The 18491-nt window shown below is 47.6% G+C and overlaps 1 protein-coding gene across 1 annotated transcript in view; it reads right to left on the bottom strand.

The window, feature by feature from the left end:
• The window catches only part of TRPM2 (transient receptor potential cation channel subfamily M member 2), a 1766051-nt gene that overhangs the window by 1336609 nt on the left and 410951 nt on the right, over positions 1–18491 (bottom strand). The window contains exon 8 of the mRNA XM_040441475.1: positions 12216–12328. Coding sequence (XP_040297409.1) covers positions 12216–12328 — 113 coding nt within the window. The remainder of the gene's footprint in view (positions 1–12215; positions 12329–18491) is intronic.

Below are 18491 nucleotides of genomic sequence, written 5' to 3'. Positions count from 1 at the left end.
CGGACGTGTTTTCCGAGAGCGGTGTTCAGGAGCTACCTCCTCACCGGGAGTTTGACTGTCCTATTAACCTCATTCCCGGCGCCAAGCTGCCAAAAGCACGCCTCTACAATCTCTCACAACCGGAAAGAATCGCAATGCGAACCTATATCTCTGAGAGTCTCGATAAGGGGCATATTCATCCCTCAAAATCACCTGTTGCCGCTGTTTTTTTTTTTGTTAAAATAAAAGATGGCTCTCTGAGACCTTGCCTAGATTTTAGGGAGCTGATCCGTATCACGATTCGCGATCCCTATCCCCTTCCTCTGATCCCGGACCTCTTCAACCAAATTGTTGGGGCCAAGGTTTTTTCCAAATTGGATTTGAGAGGCGCGTACAACCTAGTCAGGGTCAGAGAGGGGGATGAATGGAAAACGGCCTTTAATACCACTAACGGGCATTTCGAGAATCTCGTTATGCCTTTCGGCCTGATGAATGCTCCGGCCGTCTTTCAGCATTTTGTTAACAGTATTTTCTACCATTTAATGGGGAAATTTGTATTGGTGTATATTGATGATTTTTTCCCCTTATGTTCATACCCATCAGGATCATCTTTTTCAGGTTCTGCGGATTCTGCGGGAAAATAAATTGTACGCCAAGCTGGAGAAATGTCTTTTTATGGTATCGGAGATTCAATTTCTGGGTTTTCTCCTCTCTGCTTCTGGTTTTCGCATGGATCCGGAGAAGGTCCGTGCTGTGCTTAAGTGGGAGCTTCCTGAGAATCAGAAGGCTTTGATGCGCTTTCTGGGTTTTGCGAACTATTACAGAAAGTTCATTTTGAATTATTCCTCTGTTGTCAAACCCCTCACTGACATGACAAAAAAGGGGGCGGATTTTTCCTCTTGGTCGGAGGAGGCGCTTGCAGCTTTTTCTAAGATTAAAGAGAGCTTTGCGTCTGCTCCCATCTTGGTGCATCCCGATGTTTCCTTACCTTTTATTGTTGAGGTGGATGCTTCCGAGGTGGGTGTGGGTGCGGTATTGTCCCAGGGCCCTTCTCCTGCCAAATGGCGACCCTGTGCCTTTTTCTCTAAAAAACTCTCCCCGGCAGAGAAAAACTATGATGTGGGAGATAGGGAGTTGTTGGCCATCAAGTTGGCTTTCGAGGAATGGCGCCATTGGTTGGAGGGGGGCAGGCACCCTATCACCGTTTTTACCGACCATAAGAATCTGGCGGACTTGGAGTCGGCCAAGCGTATGAATCCGAGACAGGCCAGATGGTCTCTGTTCTTCTCCAGATTCAATTTTGTCGTTACATTCTGCCCTGGGATCAAAAATGTGAAGGCTGATGTTCTCTCTCGCTGTTTTCCGGGAGGAGGAAACTCCGAGGACCCGGGTCCCATTTTGGCGGAGGGGGTAGTTGTTTCTGCTCTGTATTCTGATTTGGAGGCCGAGGTCCAGGCTGCCCAGACTGAGGCACCTGCCCGTTGTCCTTCTGGGAAGTTGTTTGTGCCTCCTGAGTTACGTCACAAACTCTTCAAGGAGCATCATGATACTGTTCTTGCTGGCCACCCCGGGAGTAGAGCCGCGGTAGATCTCATTGCTCGGAGATTTTGGTGGCCGGCTGTTCGTAAGTCGGTGGAGGGTTTTGTGGCTGATTGTGAGACGTGCGCTCGTGCGAAGGTCCCTCGTTCACGGCCTTCAGGTCCCCATCTCCCGTTACCCATACCTTCCCGTCCTTGGACACACCTGTCCATGGACTTTATCACGGATCTTCCTCGTTCCTCAGGGAAGTCGGTGATCCTGGTGGTGGTGGACCGTTTTAGCAAGATGGCTCATTTCGTACCCTTCCCTGGTTTACCCAATGCTAAAACGTTGGCGCAAGCTTTTGTCGACCATATTCTTAAATTGCATGGCATTCCCTCTGATATTGTTTCCGATAGAGGCACGCAGTTTGTGTCCAGATTCTGGAAGGCTTTCTGTTCTCGCCTGGGGGTTCGGCTGTCCTTCTCTTCTGCTTTTCACCCGCAGTCGAATGGTCAGACTGAACGTGTCAATCAGAATCTGGAGACATATTTGCGCTGTTTTGTGGCAGAGAACCAGAAGGATTGGTGTTCATTTCTCCCTCTGGCTGAGTTTGCTCCGAACAACCGTCGTCAGGAATCTTCTGAGAAGTCACCATTCTTTGGTGCATATGGGTTCCATCCGCAGTTTGGGACATTCTTGGGAGGGGCTCCTTCTGGTTTGCCTGAGGAGGAGAGATTTTCCTCGTCTTTGTCTACCATTTGGCAAAAGATTTAGAGTAATCTTAGAAAGATGAGTGAGAAATATAAGCGTGTGGCTGATAAGAGACGTGTGCCTGGTCCGGACCTGAATGTGGGTGATCTGGTGTGGTTGTCTACAAGAAATATTAAACTGAAGGTTCCCTCCTGGAAATTGGGCCCCAAGTTTATTGGGCCTTATAAAATCTTGTCAGTCGTCAATCCTGTTGCCTTCCGTCTTGATCTTCCACGGGTTTGGAAGATACATAATGTATTTCACAGATCTCTCTTAAAACCATATGTCCAGCCCACGGTACCCTCCTCTTTGCCTCCTCCTCCAATTTTGGTTGATGGTAATCTGGAGTTTGAGGTTTCCAGAATTGTGGACTCTCGCATTGTCCGCGTTTCTCTTCAGTACCTCGTTCATTGGAAGGGTTATGTTCCTGAGGAGAGGATGTGGGTCCCGGTGTCGGACATTAAAGCCACTCGCCTCATCAGGGCATTTCATAGGGCTCATCCTGAGAAGGTGGGTCCTGGGTGTCTGGAGTCCACCCGTAGAGGGGGGGGGGGGGTACTGTCACTACCAGAGCTTTGAGACGTTCTCACAGCTCTGTTTCTCCACCCCTGTGATGATGTCACTACTAGAGCTTGGAGGTGTTCCCTCTGCTCTGTTTCTCCGCCCCTGTGTTGAGGTCTTTACTTCCTCCCAGCTGTCCCTCCTGTGTTTGATTTCTCTGCCTTTAAATCACCCCTCCTCCTTTGTAGGGTGTGGATTATACTTTTTATTTGAGCTGTAGCTCTCGCTTGAGTATCTTCACTTGTGTGTTATCTTTCTATGGACCTGAGTTCTGCTGTAGCAAGTACTTCGGATAGTGTCTGCTGACTTTGGATCTGTCTTCACTGCTGCTGCAGCTCCTTCAGTTAAGTGTGCAGACATTGTGTGTTTCTGTTTGTTTTCTGACTGGATCCGAGGCGACCCCGGTTCCGTCCATATTCTGAGCAGGGCACCGGTGGCCGAGCCCCTTCCACTATTGTAGGGGTTACAGTGGTCATCAGCCTTAGGTACGCGGGCATGTCTCGATCCACCATTTGGATCTGGACATGTGCTTAGCAGCATAGGGAGAGCTTTTAGTGTCTGACAGGGGTCATCCTTTATCCTCCCTAGTTTGGGTCCGGTCAGTAGCTTATTCACTGTGTATGCTCTTGTTGCTCACATACAGACGTGACAGAATTTGGGCGAGCTGTCAGTGGTGCCTCCGAGCTGGTGCTTAACGGCTGGGGGCAAGTCGGCTCAAAATATACTGGCGAAAATTCAGAGGTTTGGGGCTTCCAGGACCTCCCCCGTGTTACTCAGGGATATGGATAAGTTGGTTATATCTTCTGGTTATGTTTTGTGGGAAATAAAAGGTTATTTATTCATGTATGTGTTTTCAATAAACGGCTGCTGTGGCCGATATAATCCAACTTGGTGTCCGTGTCTTATTGGGGTTCTGACAAGGGCTGGTGGTAGGGGAGTCAGGGGTTAGTAAGTGACGGATCAAAATGGGCGAGCGGGGAATAACCAATACCCCGTCAAGTGGTGTAGAATACTGTGCCTTGCAGTAACAGGCATAGGGAGTCTGCTTTTGTAGTGAAATAATACTGTGAGTCAGTATGACACGCAGATGACAGGTGTCGCTCTTAGAATGACTTCACACTTCACTTATTTGGGTAGTTATGGGGCCGAAACTGACCAAATAACTCAAGTGTAAACTCAGTCTTACAGGTAAATGTTAGCGCCAGGTATAAAGGACTGTGCAGAGGCCCAAGATCCTACTATAGCGTGAAAGAGCTCACTCCTTTTACACCATCGTCAGCTAATTCCACATAGATGTCTATAGAACCTGTTTTATGAGACTCTTATACAAGTAGAGCCCCCCCGACAGAGTGGAGAGGGTGTCAGCAGTAAGTTTGTGTTGAGGTCACTGATTATTTTGCCCTTCCTCTGATACGTCAGAACAATAACCCCTAAAAAAAGGATCCTGTCTGTTAAGCATCCGCTTCGGTCAGCATTTGGTCAGTAATCTATCAGTATTGCTAAAGCCCAAAAAAAACTGGAGTGGATCCAAAACAGAGATGACACGTGAATGAAATATTTGCATTTCTTCTGTGTTTTGTACGCTCTTCTGTTTTTGGCTACCAAATCACAAGCTAATTCTGGACCATGTCATACCGGCCTTACAGCTGTTACATAGACAGGATCTGTTGTGCGTCTCATTTTTCCTTCCTTCTAAAAGATCAGAAGAGGGGTCAAATAATGATGTCAGCCAGGCCGAAAGGCAAAATAATGGCCCAGTCATGAAGTGGGGAGAGTGGGAACAGCATGAGAAGTCCACGGAGTGGCACAATGACATAGTGTTCAGGTGGCAGCAGCATGAGGAGACCACAGAGTGGTGAGGTGGCAGCAGCATGGAGGGAGCAGGGAGACACGTCAGCAGGTGCTAGGGACAGTGCTAGGAAAGTCATTATTGTGCAGAAAAATGTATTTAGAAGTTCAGGGAAAGATTATTCAAGGTGTAGGGAAAGGATACCGAGGCATCATCTACATTAAAAAAGGAGAACAGGGTGCAATAGGAGATGGTACAGCCTGGGCAATAGGAGCGATTTTATTACAACTTGCTGCACTAATTGTGGATCCAAATTGCAGTTATACTGCTGCTTTTAGTTTGTTTGTACTATATGATACATCAGTAATTCCAGCAAACCTTGCTTGTTATTTGGGTGCAAGTTCTGTGTGATACAGCCATTCATGGGGTGTATTAATAGGAAATATACGCTGGTCCTATTAGCCTTTCTGCGTTCATTTTTTATATTGTTTTACTTTTTTTTGGGGGGTGTATTAAATAAAAAAAGGAAAAAATATATATGTCATAATTGCCGTTCAGCGGTGAAGTAACATTGTACTACAGCCATTTACGGGGTGTATTAATAGGAAAGATACGTACGTCCTATTAGCCATTCTGTGGTGAATTTTGATTGTTATATTTCTTTTTTTGGGGTGTTTATTGAAAGTAAAAAGAATATGTCTTAATTTCTGCCACCTCAGCACTATCTCACTGGGCCACTCTGTGGTTTCCTCATGCTGCTGCCACCTCAACACTCTTTGGTCTCTACATGCTGCTGCCACCTCATCACTATGTCACTGGGCCACTCTGTAGTCTCCTCATGCTGCTGCCACCTCAACACTCTGTAATTTCCTCATGCTGCTGCCACATCACCACTCTGTGGTCTCCTTATGCTGCTGCCACATCACCACTCTGTGGTATCTACATGCTGCTGCCACCTCACCATTATGTCACTGGGCCACGCTGTGGTCTCCTCATGCTGCTACTACCTTACCACTATGTCACTGGGCCACTCTGTGGTCTCCTCATGCTGCTACTACCTTACCACTATGTCACTGGGCCACTCTGTGGTCCCCTCATGCTGCCGCCACCTCCCCATATGTCACTGGGCCACTCTGTGGTCTCTTCATGTTGCTGCTACCTCACCACCATGTCACTGGGCCACTCTGTGGTCTCCTCATGTTTCTGCCACATCACTACTATGTGACTGTGCCACTCTGTGGTCTCCTCATGCTGCTGCCTCCTCAACACTATGTCACTAGGCCACTCTGTGGTCTCCTCATGCTGCTGCCACCTCACCACTCTGTGGTCTCCACATGCTGATGCCGCCTCACCACTATGTCACTGGGCCACTCTGTGGTCTCCTTATGCTTCTGCAACCTCACCACTATGTCACTGGGTTATTATGTGGTCTCCTCATGCTGTTGCCACCTCACCGCTCTGTAATCTCCTCATGCTGCTGCCACATCACCACTCTGTGGTCTCCTCATGCTGCTGCCACCTCACCACTCTGTGGTCGCCTTATGTTGCTGCCACATTACCACTTTGTGGTCTTATTATGCTGCTGCCACCTCACCAGTATGTCACTGGGCCACTCTTTGGTCTCCTCATGCTGCTGCCACCTCACCACTCTGTGGTTTCCTCATGCTGCTGCCACATCGCCGCTCTGTGGTCTCCACATGCTGCTGCCACCTCACCACTATGTCATTGGGCCACTCTGTGATCTCCTCAAGCTTCTGCAACCTCACCACTATGTCACTGGCCCATTCTGTGGTATCTTACTGCTGTTGCCACCTCACCACTCTGTGGTCTCCTCATGCTTCTGCCACATCACCACTCTGTGTTCTCCTCATGCTGCTGCCACATCACTACTCTGTGGTCTCTACATGCTGCTGCCACCTCACAACTATGTCATTGGGGCATTCTGTGGTCTCCTCATGCTGCTGCCGCCACCTCCCCACTCTGTCACTGGGCCACTCAGTGGTCTCCTCATGCTGCAGCCAGCTCATCACTATGTCACTGGACCACTCTGTGGTCTCCTCATGCTTCTGCCACCTCACAACTCTGTCATTTGGCAACTCTTTGGTTTCCTCATGCTGCTGCTACCTCACCACTCTGTCACTTGACCACTCTGTGGATTTCTTATTCTGTTCCCACCCTCCCTACTCCATGACTGGGCCACTATTTTGTCTTTTTGGCCTGGTTGTGTCACGCTTTGGTGTGGGAGGGAAACACCACACCAAGCATAGGAGGGAAGAGGGACACAGGGAATCAGGCCTGAGAACCAGGGATGGAGGACGGACATCTCCTAGTGAAAACCCTAACCAAAATCCTGACTGTCTACCAGTATAAACAGACCCCAAAGGTGGGTGAGTTCATATGCATACGAATACCTAGAGTCCTATCTAGCCCTATAGGACCCTGGTACTAATGGCAGGGGCAAGACTAACTGTTCCTCCAAAAGAAAAGACGAACAGGAGTCTACTTCAGGCCTAATACAAACAATAGGGAAATGCAACACATAGAACCCAAACAAAATACAAAAGGGAAAGGAAAGACTCAACTTCAAAGAGGCTATGGAAGCACCAGGAACTCAGCCGAGATCCAACCACAAACAATCCATAGGCACATAAGCTATAAACCGCATAGCATAGTGGGAGAAGCAACTATAAATAAGAAAGGTTAAAAGACCACATAATCAACACCTGGAGGCAAGGGGTGTGGTCATTACCAGAAACAACACAGATACCAATTGATCCACAAGGAAAAAATGCCAGATCAAACCTCATATTACCAGTCTCACAGATCTCCTGCCACTCACTGTCGCCGGGAAATCCGTATGTCTCGGTACGTCCATGACAGGTTGACATCATCATTTATTTTACCCTTCTTCTGATCTGTCATAAGGAAGGAAAAATGAGACGCACAACGGATCCTGTCTATGCAGCAGCTGTAAGGCCTGTATGACATGGTCCCTATTTTGCATCAGAATTGGCTTATGATTTGGTAGCCAAAAGCAGGAGTGGGTACAATACACAGAAGACATGCAAAGATTACATTCACGTGTCATCTCTGTTTTGAATCCACTCCTGTTTTGGCTTTAGCAATACTGATGTATTACTGACCAAATTCTGACTGAGTGAAGGCGGATGCTCAATAGACAGGATCCGTTTAATTTTTTTTTTTTTGTTCTGACGGATCAGAGGAATGGCAAAATAATCAGTGACGTCAACACAAACTAACTGCTGACACCCTCTACACTCTGTCAGGGGGGCTCTACTTGTATAAGTATTTCATAGGACAGGTTCTGTAGACATTTATGTGGAATCAGCTGACGATGGTGTAAAAGGAGTGCGCTCTTTCACGCTATAGTTGGATCTTGGGCCTCTGCATGGTTCTTTATACTTTTCGCTAACATTGACATGTAAGGCTGAGTTCACACTTGAGTTATTTGGTCAGTTTTGGCCCCGTAATTGACCAAATAACTGAAGTATGAAGTGATTCTAAGGCTGGGTTCATGGGTGCGTTGCAGGAAAAGATGCGGGTGCGTTGCGGGAAAATGCACAATTTTTCCGTGCACGTTCAAAGCGTTTTAATGCACACGCATTAGAAAAATCAGCATGTTTGGTACCCAGACCGGAATCCGGACGTCTTCACAGAAGTTCGGGTTTGGGATCGGTGTTGTCTAGATTTTATTATTTTCCCTTATAACATGGTTATAAGGGAAAATAATAGCATTCTTAATACAGAATGCTAAGTAAATTAGGGATCGAGGGGTTAAAAAAAAATAATAATAATTACACTCACCTCATCCACTTGTTCGCACAGCCCAGCTCGTCTTCTTTCTTCTTCTTTGAGGACCTGGGAGGAAAAGGACCTTTGGTGACATCACTGCACTCATCACATGGTCCGTCACCATGGTGATGGACCATGTGACGAGCGTAGTGACGTCACCAAAGGTCCTTTTCCTCCCAGGTCCTCAAGGAAGAAGAAACAAGATGATCCAGGCAGCACGAGCAAGTGGAAGGTGAGTCTAATATTTATTTATTTTTTTAACCCCTCCATCCCTAATTTACTTAGCATTCTGTATTAAGAATGATATTATTTTCCCTTATAACCATGTTATAAGGGAAAATAATAAAGATCGGGTCCCCATCCCGATCGTCACCTAGCAACCATGTGTGAAAATCGCACTGCATCCGCACTTGTCTGCGGATGCTTTCAATTTTCACGCAGCCCCATTCACTTCTATGGGGCCTGCGTTGCGTGAAAAACGCACAATATAGAGCATGCTGCGATTTTCACGCAACGCATAAGTGATGCGTGAAAATCACTGCTCATGTGCACAGCCCCATTGAAATGAATGGGTCCGGATTCAGTGCGGGTGCAATGCGTTCACCTCACGCATCGCACCTGCGTGAAATTCTCGCCCGTGTGAAAGGGGCCTAAGAGTGATGCCTGTCATCTGCGTGTCATACTGACTCACAGTATTGTTTCACTACCACAGGAGACTCCCTATGCGTGTTACTATAAGACATAGTGTATACAGGCCCTCTGCAGCCAGGAAATAGCTGTTTTTTTATGCGATTCACCACAAATAAATTTGTATTTAATCAAATCTTTTCGGAAAAACTACTCATCTCTACTTACCACGAAGCGTGAGGAAATTTGTCTTCGGTGCAAATCAAATTTTTCCTGAAATTCAGATCAAATTCCACTTCAATTTGCTCATCTCTAATTGCCAGCACCTTCCGCAAGCCAGTGCACTTACTGTATTTAGAAAGCATTGCATGACTGTGTTGATGATGTGCGCCATGCAGGGAAGATGTGTTATTTCCCCCAGGTGTAGGGCGGCCAGGATATTGCGCTCATTGTCACTGATCACCTTGCCCAGTGTGGCTACTCTTGCCCAGGCTAATCAGTTCCAACACGGTGTGGCAACGTTTGACTTGACACGTGTGATAGGAAGAAAGGGTAGTGCGACCAATGCTGTGCCCGGCTGCTGTTGTGGATGGGTGAGCATCCATGTCATAGGAGGTGGAGGATGTGGATAACTGCCTGGTGTGGGAGCCAGGCCAACACAATTGTGAGGGGTCAAAAAGACATGGCCTCGTTGCTGGGGTGCTGCCTCCGTTCTATCCACAAAAAACATTAGCCCAGTGGGTCATGAAAGTCATGTACTGTCCCTGCCCATAAGAGCTGCTCCAGGTGTCCGCCATGGTGTGAACCTTGCCGAACAGTGAGATATGTAGGAAGCAGCCCACATTCTCCACCACATGAGAGTACCAGCAACTTGGCCAGGTGTAAATTAAGCTTGTGGACCAGTGGATTGATGGATGTGTAGAGTTGTTTCCTGGCCATGCAATCCGTTATTGATGGCTGACGATGGAGCAGATGAGGAGGAGTCTGAGAGGGGGTGGATAATGATGTGAAAGACACCGCACTGCCTGTTGATTTGGCCTGGCTGCCACAAGGGGGACCAGAAAAAGGAGGGAACTCCTCTTGCTATAGCTGGCTGCCACTGTTGCTTGCTCACAGGATGGGGTGATGCTGCTTCATGTGGTTCAATAGAGCTGTGGTGCCTACATTTTTGTTTGCCTGCCCACGTCTTATTTTGTAATTGCACGGGGAATGCTTCTGTCTTCCAGCAGCATGGAAGAAAAATGTCACATGGTAGATACTCGTGCAGAGCAAGTGGCATTAGAGCTCGGCTTAGCTCTGGAATGTTTTGGGCCTAACCCACCAACAGTGTCTGCGGCATCACTAGATTTTGAAGAAGAAGTAGACCTAGCTATTCTTTGGGAGGCATGTGGCCTCTGCCTCCTCCTAAGCTCCCCGATCTGGTTGTCAGGTCCTGTCCAGCACACAATAGTCATTGGAGTCCTCACCCTCCTAGCAGCTTTGATCAGACTGTGAAATATCATAGTGGGCCCCCTCCCCTGCTTTGCCTTTTACCCGACTGCTGTTGCTGCTGCATAAACCTCCAATGCTGTGGCTACAGGTGACACTATTACCACCACCATCAACACAACTGTGCATGGAGTCCCTAGCCTCCTCCCTAATCTTCTCCTCAGGGCTGCCCAAACTGTAACAGCTCTCACACAAGTCGTCAACAAGGGAGACCCACTTGATCATCTGCCGTAGGGCGTGTTTTTTTCTTGCCGCTTCTTAGGAACGGGAAGGCAACCCACTAGGAAGGGGCAGTGAAGACTAAGAGGACTCCACTGAAAGCCTTCTTTGGGGCTGCAAAATGGAGGAGTAAGAGGAACACTGTAACTTTTGTCTCCATGGCACGGTGTCAGACTCCAATCCATCCAATCCACAATCTCATCCTCTTTCTCCTCAACAATCATGTTGCGCTTTTCTGAATTCAGGTATAACTGCAGCCTACTGCTACTACTACTACTTTTGGCCAGATAGCTGTTGCTGCCACTACCCACATTCTGGCTCTGGGTCTTTCATTTAAAACTCTTCCGTAGCCCTGACATTTTTGGGCCTAAATATACACAGTCACACAAAGTATGGAACAGTCTGCAAATCTGCTTTCTGGAAATTAAAGACAGGAAGGTACACTACAACATCCTTCCCTTTACAAAAACAGACTGAAGACACTACTACCGACAGTTGACTTTGGAAATACTGCAGTATCTGGGCCACTAACAGATTTATGCCTAATGTATTTTGCTTGTTAAAATATTCCGATTTAAAAAATAAATTCTCCAGTGTAAAACACAAATTGACAAACTAATATAAAAGTAAAGCAAGCCAACAGTGGAAGTGCCTGGAGACTGAAAGACATGGACTTAGGGCTAACATTAGGTTATCACTCACAAATTATGTTGTGCGCTACCCTGCGTATTATAAGACACATAATCCCGTAATCCATACATAATCCATACGGAAATGGATTGAAGCCTAATATCATGTTATCACTCACAGATAATGTATTGGTGTAGTATTCACCTACAGTAGTATATGCTGGTTTGAATAAGTTCAACACCCCCCCCGCCCAAAAAAAAAAAAAAAACTGCCTGGAGATATAAATAAATGGAAATGGATTGAGGCCTAATATCAGGTTGTGACTCACATATAATGCTGTGCGCTCCCCTGCGTAAGACACATAATCAACTATATGCTTGTTTTAATAAATTCAATAACCCCCAAAAATTGGAACTGTGTAGAGATAGAAATAAATTTCAGCCTAAATGTATTACTGATGTTTTTGTCCGCTACCCCATGTATTTTATACGTTTTTTTAAACTTTAAATAAAATTTAATAAACTATGTGGAGGTGCCCTGACAGAGTTCAGATTAGTATTTCAGGTGTTTTCACTGAGATTTAAAATGTTAAATAATAGTAAAACACATGTTGTACAGTTTTGCTCTTATTCCATCTCCATCTCCCCAAAAAGGTAGGATTTCTGTTTGATGGGTAAAAAAAATGAACAAAAGTTTGCAAAGTTCGTAAAAAAAAACAGTTTGTTGCAAACTAGTTCACTCATCCTTAGTTTACAGTGCTGTCATTAATGTCATACTGACTTCAGGTAGAGTAGCATAAACTTAGCAATAGGTTGCCTTTAAATAAAATGTGACTTACCTGAACGTTAATAGACGTGTATACAGGAGAGGGAAGAAAATCATACAAGCTATCACCCTCCACAGGCTATTGTCAACACTTAGTTCTCCAAACCAGACTCTTGTAAGAAAAGCCTGTAAGAAAGGATAGTATAACAACTGGTGAAACATTTACAAATATTGTCCAGTCAATAAAGGATTGCTTCCCAAGTTACCTAATCATAGTTTTATAGTGTTTGCCATACTTGTGATCACTAAAAAGAAATCGTGTTGGAGTAGGGTCCCAACCCTCACAGAAAAGAATAGAACTCGCACACTAATTTGTACTTGGGTGATCAGGGTTCTTGCGCATAAGCAATTCACACTGTGACGTTTTGGTCTATGCAAATATATACACTGCTCAAAAAAATAAAGGGAACACTTAAACAACACAATGTAACTCCAAGTCAATCACGCTTCTGTGAAATCGAACTGTCCACTTAGGAAGCAACACCGAGTGACAATCAATTTCACATGCTGTTGTGCAAATGGGATAGACAACAGGTGGAAATTATAGGCAATTAGCAAGACACCCCCAATAAAGGAGTGGTTCTGCAGGTGGTAACCACAGACCACTTCTCAGTTCCTATGCTTCCTGGCTGATGTTTTGGTCACTTTTGAATGCTGGCGGTGCTTTTACTCTAGTGGTAGCATGAGACGGAGTCTACAACCCACACAAGTGGCTCAGGTAGTGCAGTTTATCCAGGATGGCACATCAATGCAAGCTGTGGCAAGAAGGTTTGCTGTGTCTGTCAACGTAGTGTCCAGAGCATGGATGCGCTACCAGGAGACAGGCCAGTACATCAGGAGACATGGAGGAGGCCGTAGGAGGGGAACAACCCAGCAGCAGGACCGCTACCTCCACCTTTGTGCAAGGAGGAACAGGAGGAGCAGTGCCAGAGCCCTGCAAAATGACCTCCAGCAGGCCACAAATGTGCATGTGTCTGCTCAAACGGTCAGAAACAGACTCCATGAGGGTGATATGAGGGCCCGACATCCACAGGTGGGGGTTGTTCTTACAGCCTAACACCGTGCAGGACGTTTGGCATTTGCCAGAGAACACCAAGATTGGCAAATTCGCCACTGGCGTCCTGTGCTCTTCACAGATGAAAGCAGGTTCACACTGAGCACATGCGACAGACGTGACAGAGTCTGGAGATGCCGTGGAGAACGTTCTGCTGCCTGCAACATCCTCCAGCATGACCGGTTTGGCATTGGGTCAGTAATGGTGTGGGGTGGCATTTCTTTGGAGGGCCGCACAGCCCTCCATGTGCTCGCCAGAGGTAGCCTGACTGCCATTAGGTACCGAGATGAGATCCTCAGACCCCTTGTGAGACCATATGCTGGTGCGGTTGGCCCTGGGTTCCTCCTAATGCAAGACAATGCTAGACCTCATGTGGCTGGAGTGTGTCAGCAGTTCCTGCAAGACAAATGCAGCGTACTCAAGTTGTGTGTAGTAGGTGTTTCTGGGTGATGTAGTGCAATATACACTAACCTGGTACAGCTGACTCTCTGCAAGGGCAGGTATAGGTAGGAATAGTTTGTGACGCCAGTGCCAAGTAAACGGTGGCACGCCGTTTGCGGATGCAGGAATAAATTGAGGAAGCGTAGTGTTAAAACAGAACTTCAACTTTAGTAGTTTGCAGGCAGAGACAATATTGGAAACGCAGTTCCTCAGCATACAGTCGATTTTGCAATTCGGTCGATGCAGGCAATTCAGTACAGCAGGGTAATTACAGAGTGGTGAACACAGGACTTGCAGCAAAGGAGCTTGCACTCTAACTCTGTCTGATCCTGGAATGTAGCAATTCTTCACCAAGGCCCATTAACCTAAGTCTGGCTTTATATCCTTGATTATGGCTTAAATAAGTACCTCCTCTGTTTCTCTTAGTACCTCTGGCTCCTCTGTTCTTTGCCTCAGTCTCTCCTAGCTTCTGAATGGTTCCTCAGGCCCTTAGGCTAAGATGTTCCTGCTTCTGCATATGGGTATTCAGGAGGGAATCTTCTCCTGAACAGCAGGCTTCAGGCCTGGACTTGTCTCAGACATTGTCTAATCTCCAACTGTAGCTTACTGAAACTAGACTCCGTCTCCCCTGCACTTCCCTGACTGGGCTTATATAAACTAGGGCTCCCTAGCTCCCTCTAAGGACTAGAAGTAGGAATGACACCCCTAGCAGGCCTGTAAGTGCAAGTTTCAGTGACAGGAAAATACACTCATTTACATTACATTTTATAAAACTGACATATAACAACTTCCCCATAATTAGGAGGGACGACAGCACACCAAATGACACTTTGGTAGTGACGGGTATTACAGTTCCCGTACACTACATACCCCACTGCTTTAAGCTGAGTACGACCTCGTACTCCATCATGGGTCGCCCAACTGGAATCTCTTCCTGAAATAGAAAATAGAGACATGCAGGCATACATACATGTAATTCATCTGCATTTACATTTACATCAGGTCCAATTGGCAAAGGTGAAGGGTAGTGACAAGGGACGTCGTTCTCTTCTCTCAGGATAGTGAATGGAACGGGGGCGCTGACCTGGCACAGCGTAACATTAGAACCAGGATAGTCCATGACAATGAATAAGTCCATGATAAAACAGTAGAAAACGGTATAAAAGTTCTTGGAGGCTCAAATAACAAACATGAGTCCGTACCCAGGTTATTTCTTATTAAATCACAGAGGCTCTCATGCGGTGGAGTCCATCTCTGGGCACAATACTTTTAAAAGAGTAAGAATCTCAGAGGCTCAGGTACTTTTGAGTCTGTCTCCGGGCACGGTTCCTTAGTATGAAGTTGCACAACAAACGGACAGCAAAGACAAGTGCTGTAATACCCCTGATCAACCTGAAAAGGGGGTGAAGGGTAAAAGGTGCAACAAAGGAACAGGCACAACTTGGCGTGGGTAGCAAAAGCAGGCAGGAGGTCCTGGAAACAAACGTGGCCTTGCTGACTTTGTGATTTCAGTGGTCAACACCTACCACTGAGCCGTGGACAAACTGGCAGCTGCAACAAAGGACCAGCAACATAGGACTCCTGTCCTGGAAGGGTTAACATCAACTTCTTATGAAGAAATAAATCACAGGCCTAGCAGGCTGATCACAGTGGCATATTGTAGCTACTTGGCTCTGCTGGGAGGTATCTTCTGTAGTATTCCTCTACAGGAGGATGGGCCCACATGACTGTATCAGGGGGCAGCTGCAGGGTAAAGGGGCCCCTAATAGGTATTGGCCCCATAGGCCTAGGGGTGAACCCTCTGATGGACCGTGCCGGCCCCGGCATAATCACTGCAGGGTGTGACATGCTTGGCGCCGCCGCAGCAAGCGGTCCGGTGCTCTGGGTGCAGCAATTCACGGCAATCGCGGGTCCGGTCTGGGGCACTGACGGAGCGGTGACAACAGAAGGCGGTCGGCGGGTGGTGACAGGCACCCTTACCTCATCCTTCCTCGGCGGTGTCTGGATCCTGGCGGTGTAGGTCTTACGCAACTCCCGCAACTTCTCCTCCAGCCGGACGATCTGCTCACCGATGCTCTCTGTGTCGGAGTCGCTGTTCTCTGCTGGCGCCGCCGGCGCAGGTACAGTCACCGATGACGCAGACTCGGCCTCTTCAGGTTCTGGACTTGCATCTGGTCTCCGTCCCATCCGGATGTTCTCAAAGGTAGCACTAAGTCCTTTTAACTGTTCCAGCTCAGATATTGTCTTCTCCCGACGAGGCAGCTCGGGGGAAGGATAGGGGCTCACCCATTTCTCCAACACGGTTGGCTGCCAGAAGACGTTCGGCCCGATGAAGGAGCTCCGCTCCTGAAAGGCATGATGGGCCGGCTCTGGAGAGCGTTCCGGTTCTCGCTCGCAGCCAGAGTAGTCTTCTCCTTCTTCTGCCTCCCAATCCTCAGGTCCTCGCTTCGGACGGGTCACAGCAGTCGCATAGGGGCCGCGCAGGCCCTCGGCAGGGGTGTACTCCACTTCCTCTCCCTCGCGGAGGCTGTGCTGGTACGAAGGGAGGTAGTCTCTCTTGACAGACCTTCGATTCACATAGAGGTCTCTGCCAGTCAGATAGTCTTGAATAAACCCGTAGCCACGGGATTTGTCAAACGACAGCACCACTCCCTTTCTCCTTTCCAGGCGGGGTTGGGTGTGCGTATGCTTCTCGTGGATGGTCTTGGTCAATTCCTCATACACGATCTTAGTCTTTATGTTCCGCTTGATAGCGGCCTCTCGGATCTCCGCCATCAGGGAAGACCATTTGAACGATGGCTGAAAAAAGTCCCTCCATGAGCCATAGTAGGGCTCGGGTTCTTTCTCCCTGGTGCGGCAGGCGGGTTGCTCCGGTCCCGGAGCGTAGGCCGGTGGAGCCTCCTCTGGCTCTACACCGGTGTCAGTCATCTTTTCAATCCTTGGTGCGGACGCTGCAGCAACACTCTGCTCACAATCCAACATGCTCGATCCTTCTGAGGAGAGGGATAGGGTCGCGTCAATTACCGCAGCCAGCTCCTCCCACTGCACTGGGAGGCCGCCCCCCAGGTATTCCAGTATATGGAGGGCGGTGTCCATGCTGGCAGACATGCAAATGTCCAGATAAGCCGTGGCGCCTGCCCTTGACCTTCTTCCCGCTTTTTCCTCAGAAAGGCGCCAATTTTTCCCGCCTTTTCGGGATGAAGGTGACGCAGCAGTAAATTCAGCAAGCCCAGCGGCCATCTTTAGGTACAAACGCTGTCTATTCACTGACGGCAAGCAGGAATGTTTAAAGTCCACAAAACCACACTCCAATGCGGCGATTTTCTTCCTCTGTGCAGCGCAATACTGTACAGCGCTTTTTAGAAGTTTTTGACACACTTTGGGTATGATTTTTAATCCACAAAGTCCACTTGAATAAAACAGGAAAATGTCACTTTGGTCACAGGGCAACGGTATAAGGCACAAAGTTCACGCTTCTTGCACTAGAAAGCGTGCGTATCCTGTTCGTGACGCCAAAAGAGAAGTGCAGCGTACTCAAGTTGTGTGTAGTAGGTGTTTCTGGGTGATGTAGTGCAATATACACTAACCTGGTACAGCTGACTCTCTGCAAGGGCAGGTATAGGTAGGAATAGTTCGTGACGCCAGTGCCAAGTAAACGGTGGCACGCCGTTTGCGGATGCAGGAATAAATTGAGGAAGCGTAGTGTTAAAACAGAACTTCAACTTTAGTAGTTTGCAGGCAGAGACAATATTGGAAACGCAGTTCCTCAGCATACAGTCGATTTTGCAATTCGGTCGATGCAGGCAATTCAGTACAGCAGGGTAATTACAGAGTGGTGAACACAGGACTTGCAGCAAAGGAGCTTGCACTCTAACTCTGTCTGATCCTGGAATGTAGCAATTCTTCACCAAGGCCCATTAACCTAAGTCTGGCTTTATATCCTTGATTATGGCTTAAATAAGTACCTCCTCTGTTTCTCTTAGTACCTCTGGCTCCTCTGTTCTTTGCCTCAGTCTCTCCTAGCTTCTGAATGGTTCCTCAGGCCCTTAGGCTAAGATGTTCCTGCTTCTGCATATGGGTATTCAGGAGGGAATCTTCTCCTGAACAGCAGGCTTCAGGCCTGGACTTGTCTCAGACATTGTCTAATCTCCAACTGTAGCTTACTGAAACTAGACTCCGTCTCCCCTGCACTTCCCTGACTGGGCTTATATAAACTAGGGCTCCCTAGCTCCCTCTAAGGACTAGAAGTAGGAATGACACCCCTAGCAGGCCTGTAAGTGCAAGTTTCAGTGACAGGAAAATACACTCATTTACATTACATTTTATAAAACTGACATATAACAACTTCCCCATAATTAGGAGGGACGACAGCACACCAAATGACACTTTGGTAGTGACGGGTATTACAGTTCCCGTACACTACACAAAGGCATTGATGCTATGGACTGGCCCGCCCGTTCCCCAGACCTGAATCCAATAGAGCACATCTGGGACATCATGTCTCGCTCTATCCACCAACGTCACGTTGCACCACAGACTGTCCAGGAGTTGGCAGATGCTTTAGTCCAGGTCTGGGAGGAGATCCCTCAGGAGACCGTCCGCCACCTCATCAGGAGCATGCACAGGCGTTGTAGGGAGGTCATACAGGCACGTGGAGGCCACACACACTACTGAGCCTCATTTTGACTTGTTTTAAGGACATTACATCAAAGTTGGATCAGCCTGTAGTGTGTTTTTCCACTTTAATTTTGAGTGTGACTCCAAATCCAGACCTCCATGGGTTAAAAAATTTGA

Source organism: Bufo bufo, chromosome 7, assembly GCF_905171765.1.
Source record: "Bufo bufo chromosome 7, aBufBuf1.1, whole genome shotgun sequence".
Lineage (NCBI taxonomy): Eukaryota > Metazoa > Chordata > Amphibia > Anura > Bufonidae > Bufo > Bufo bufo.
The sequence above is the reverse complement of the archived record's forward strand: the minus strand, read 5'-3'. Positions and strand labels throughout refer to the sequence as shown.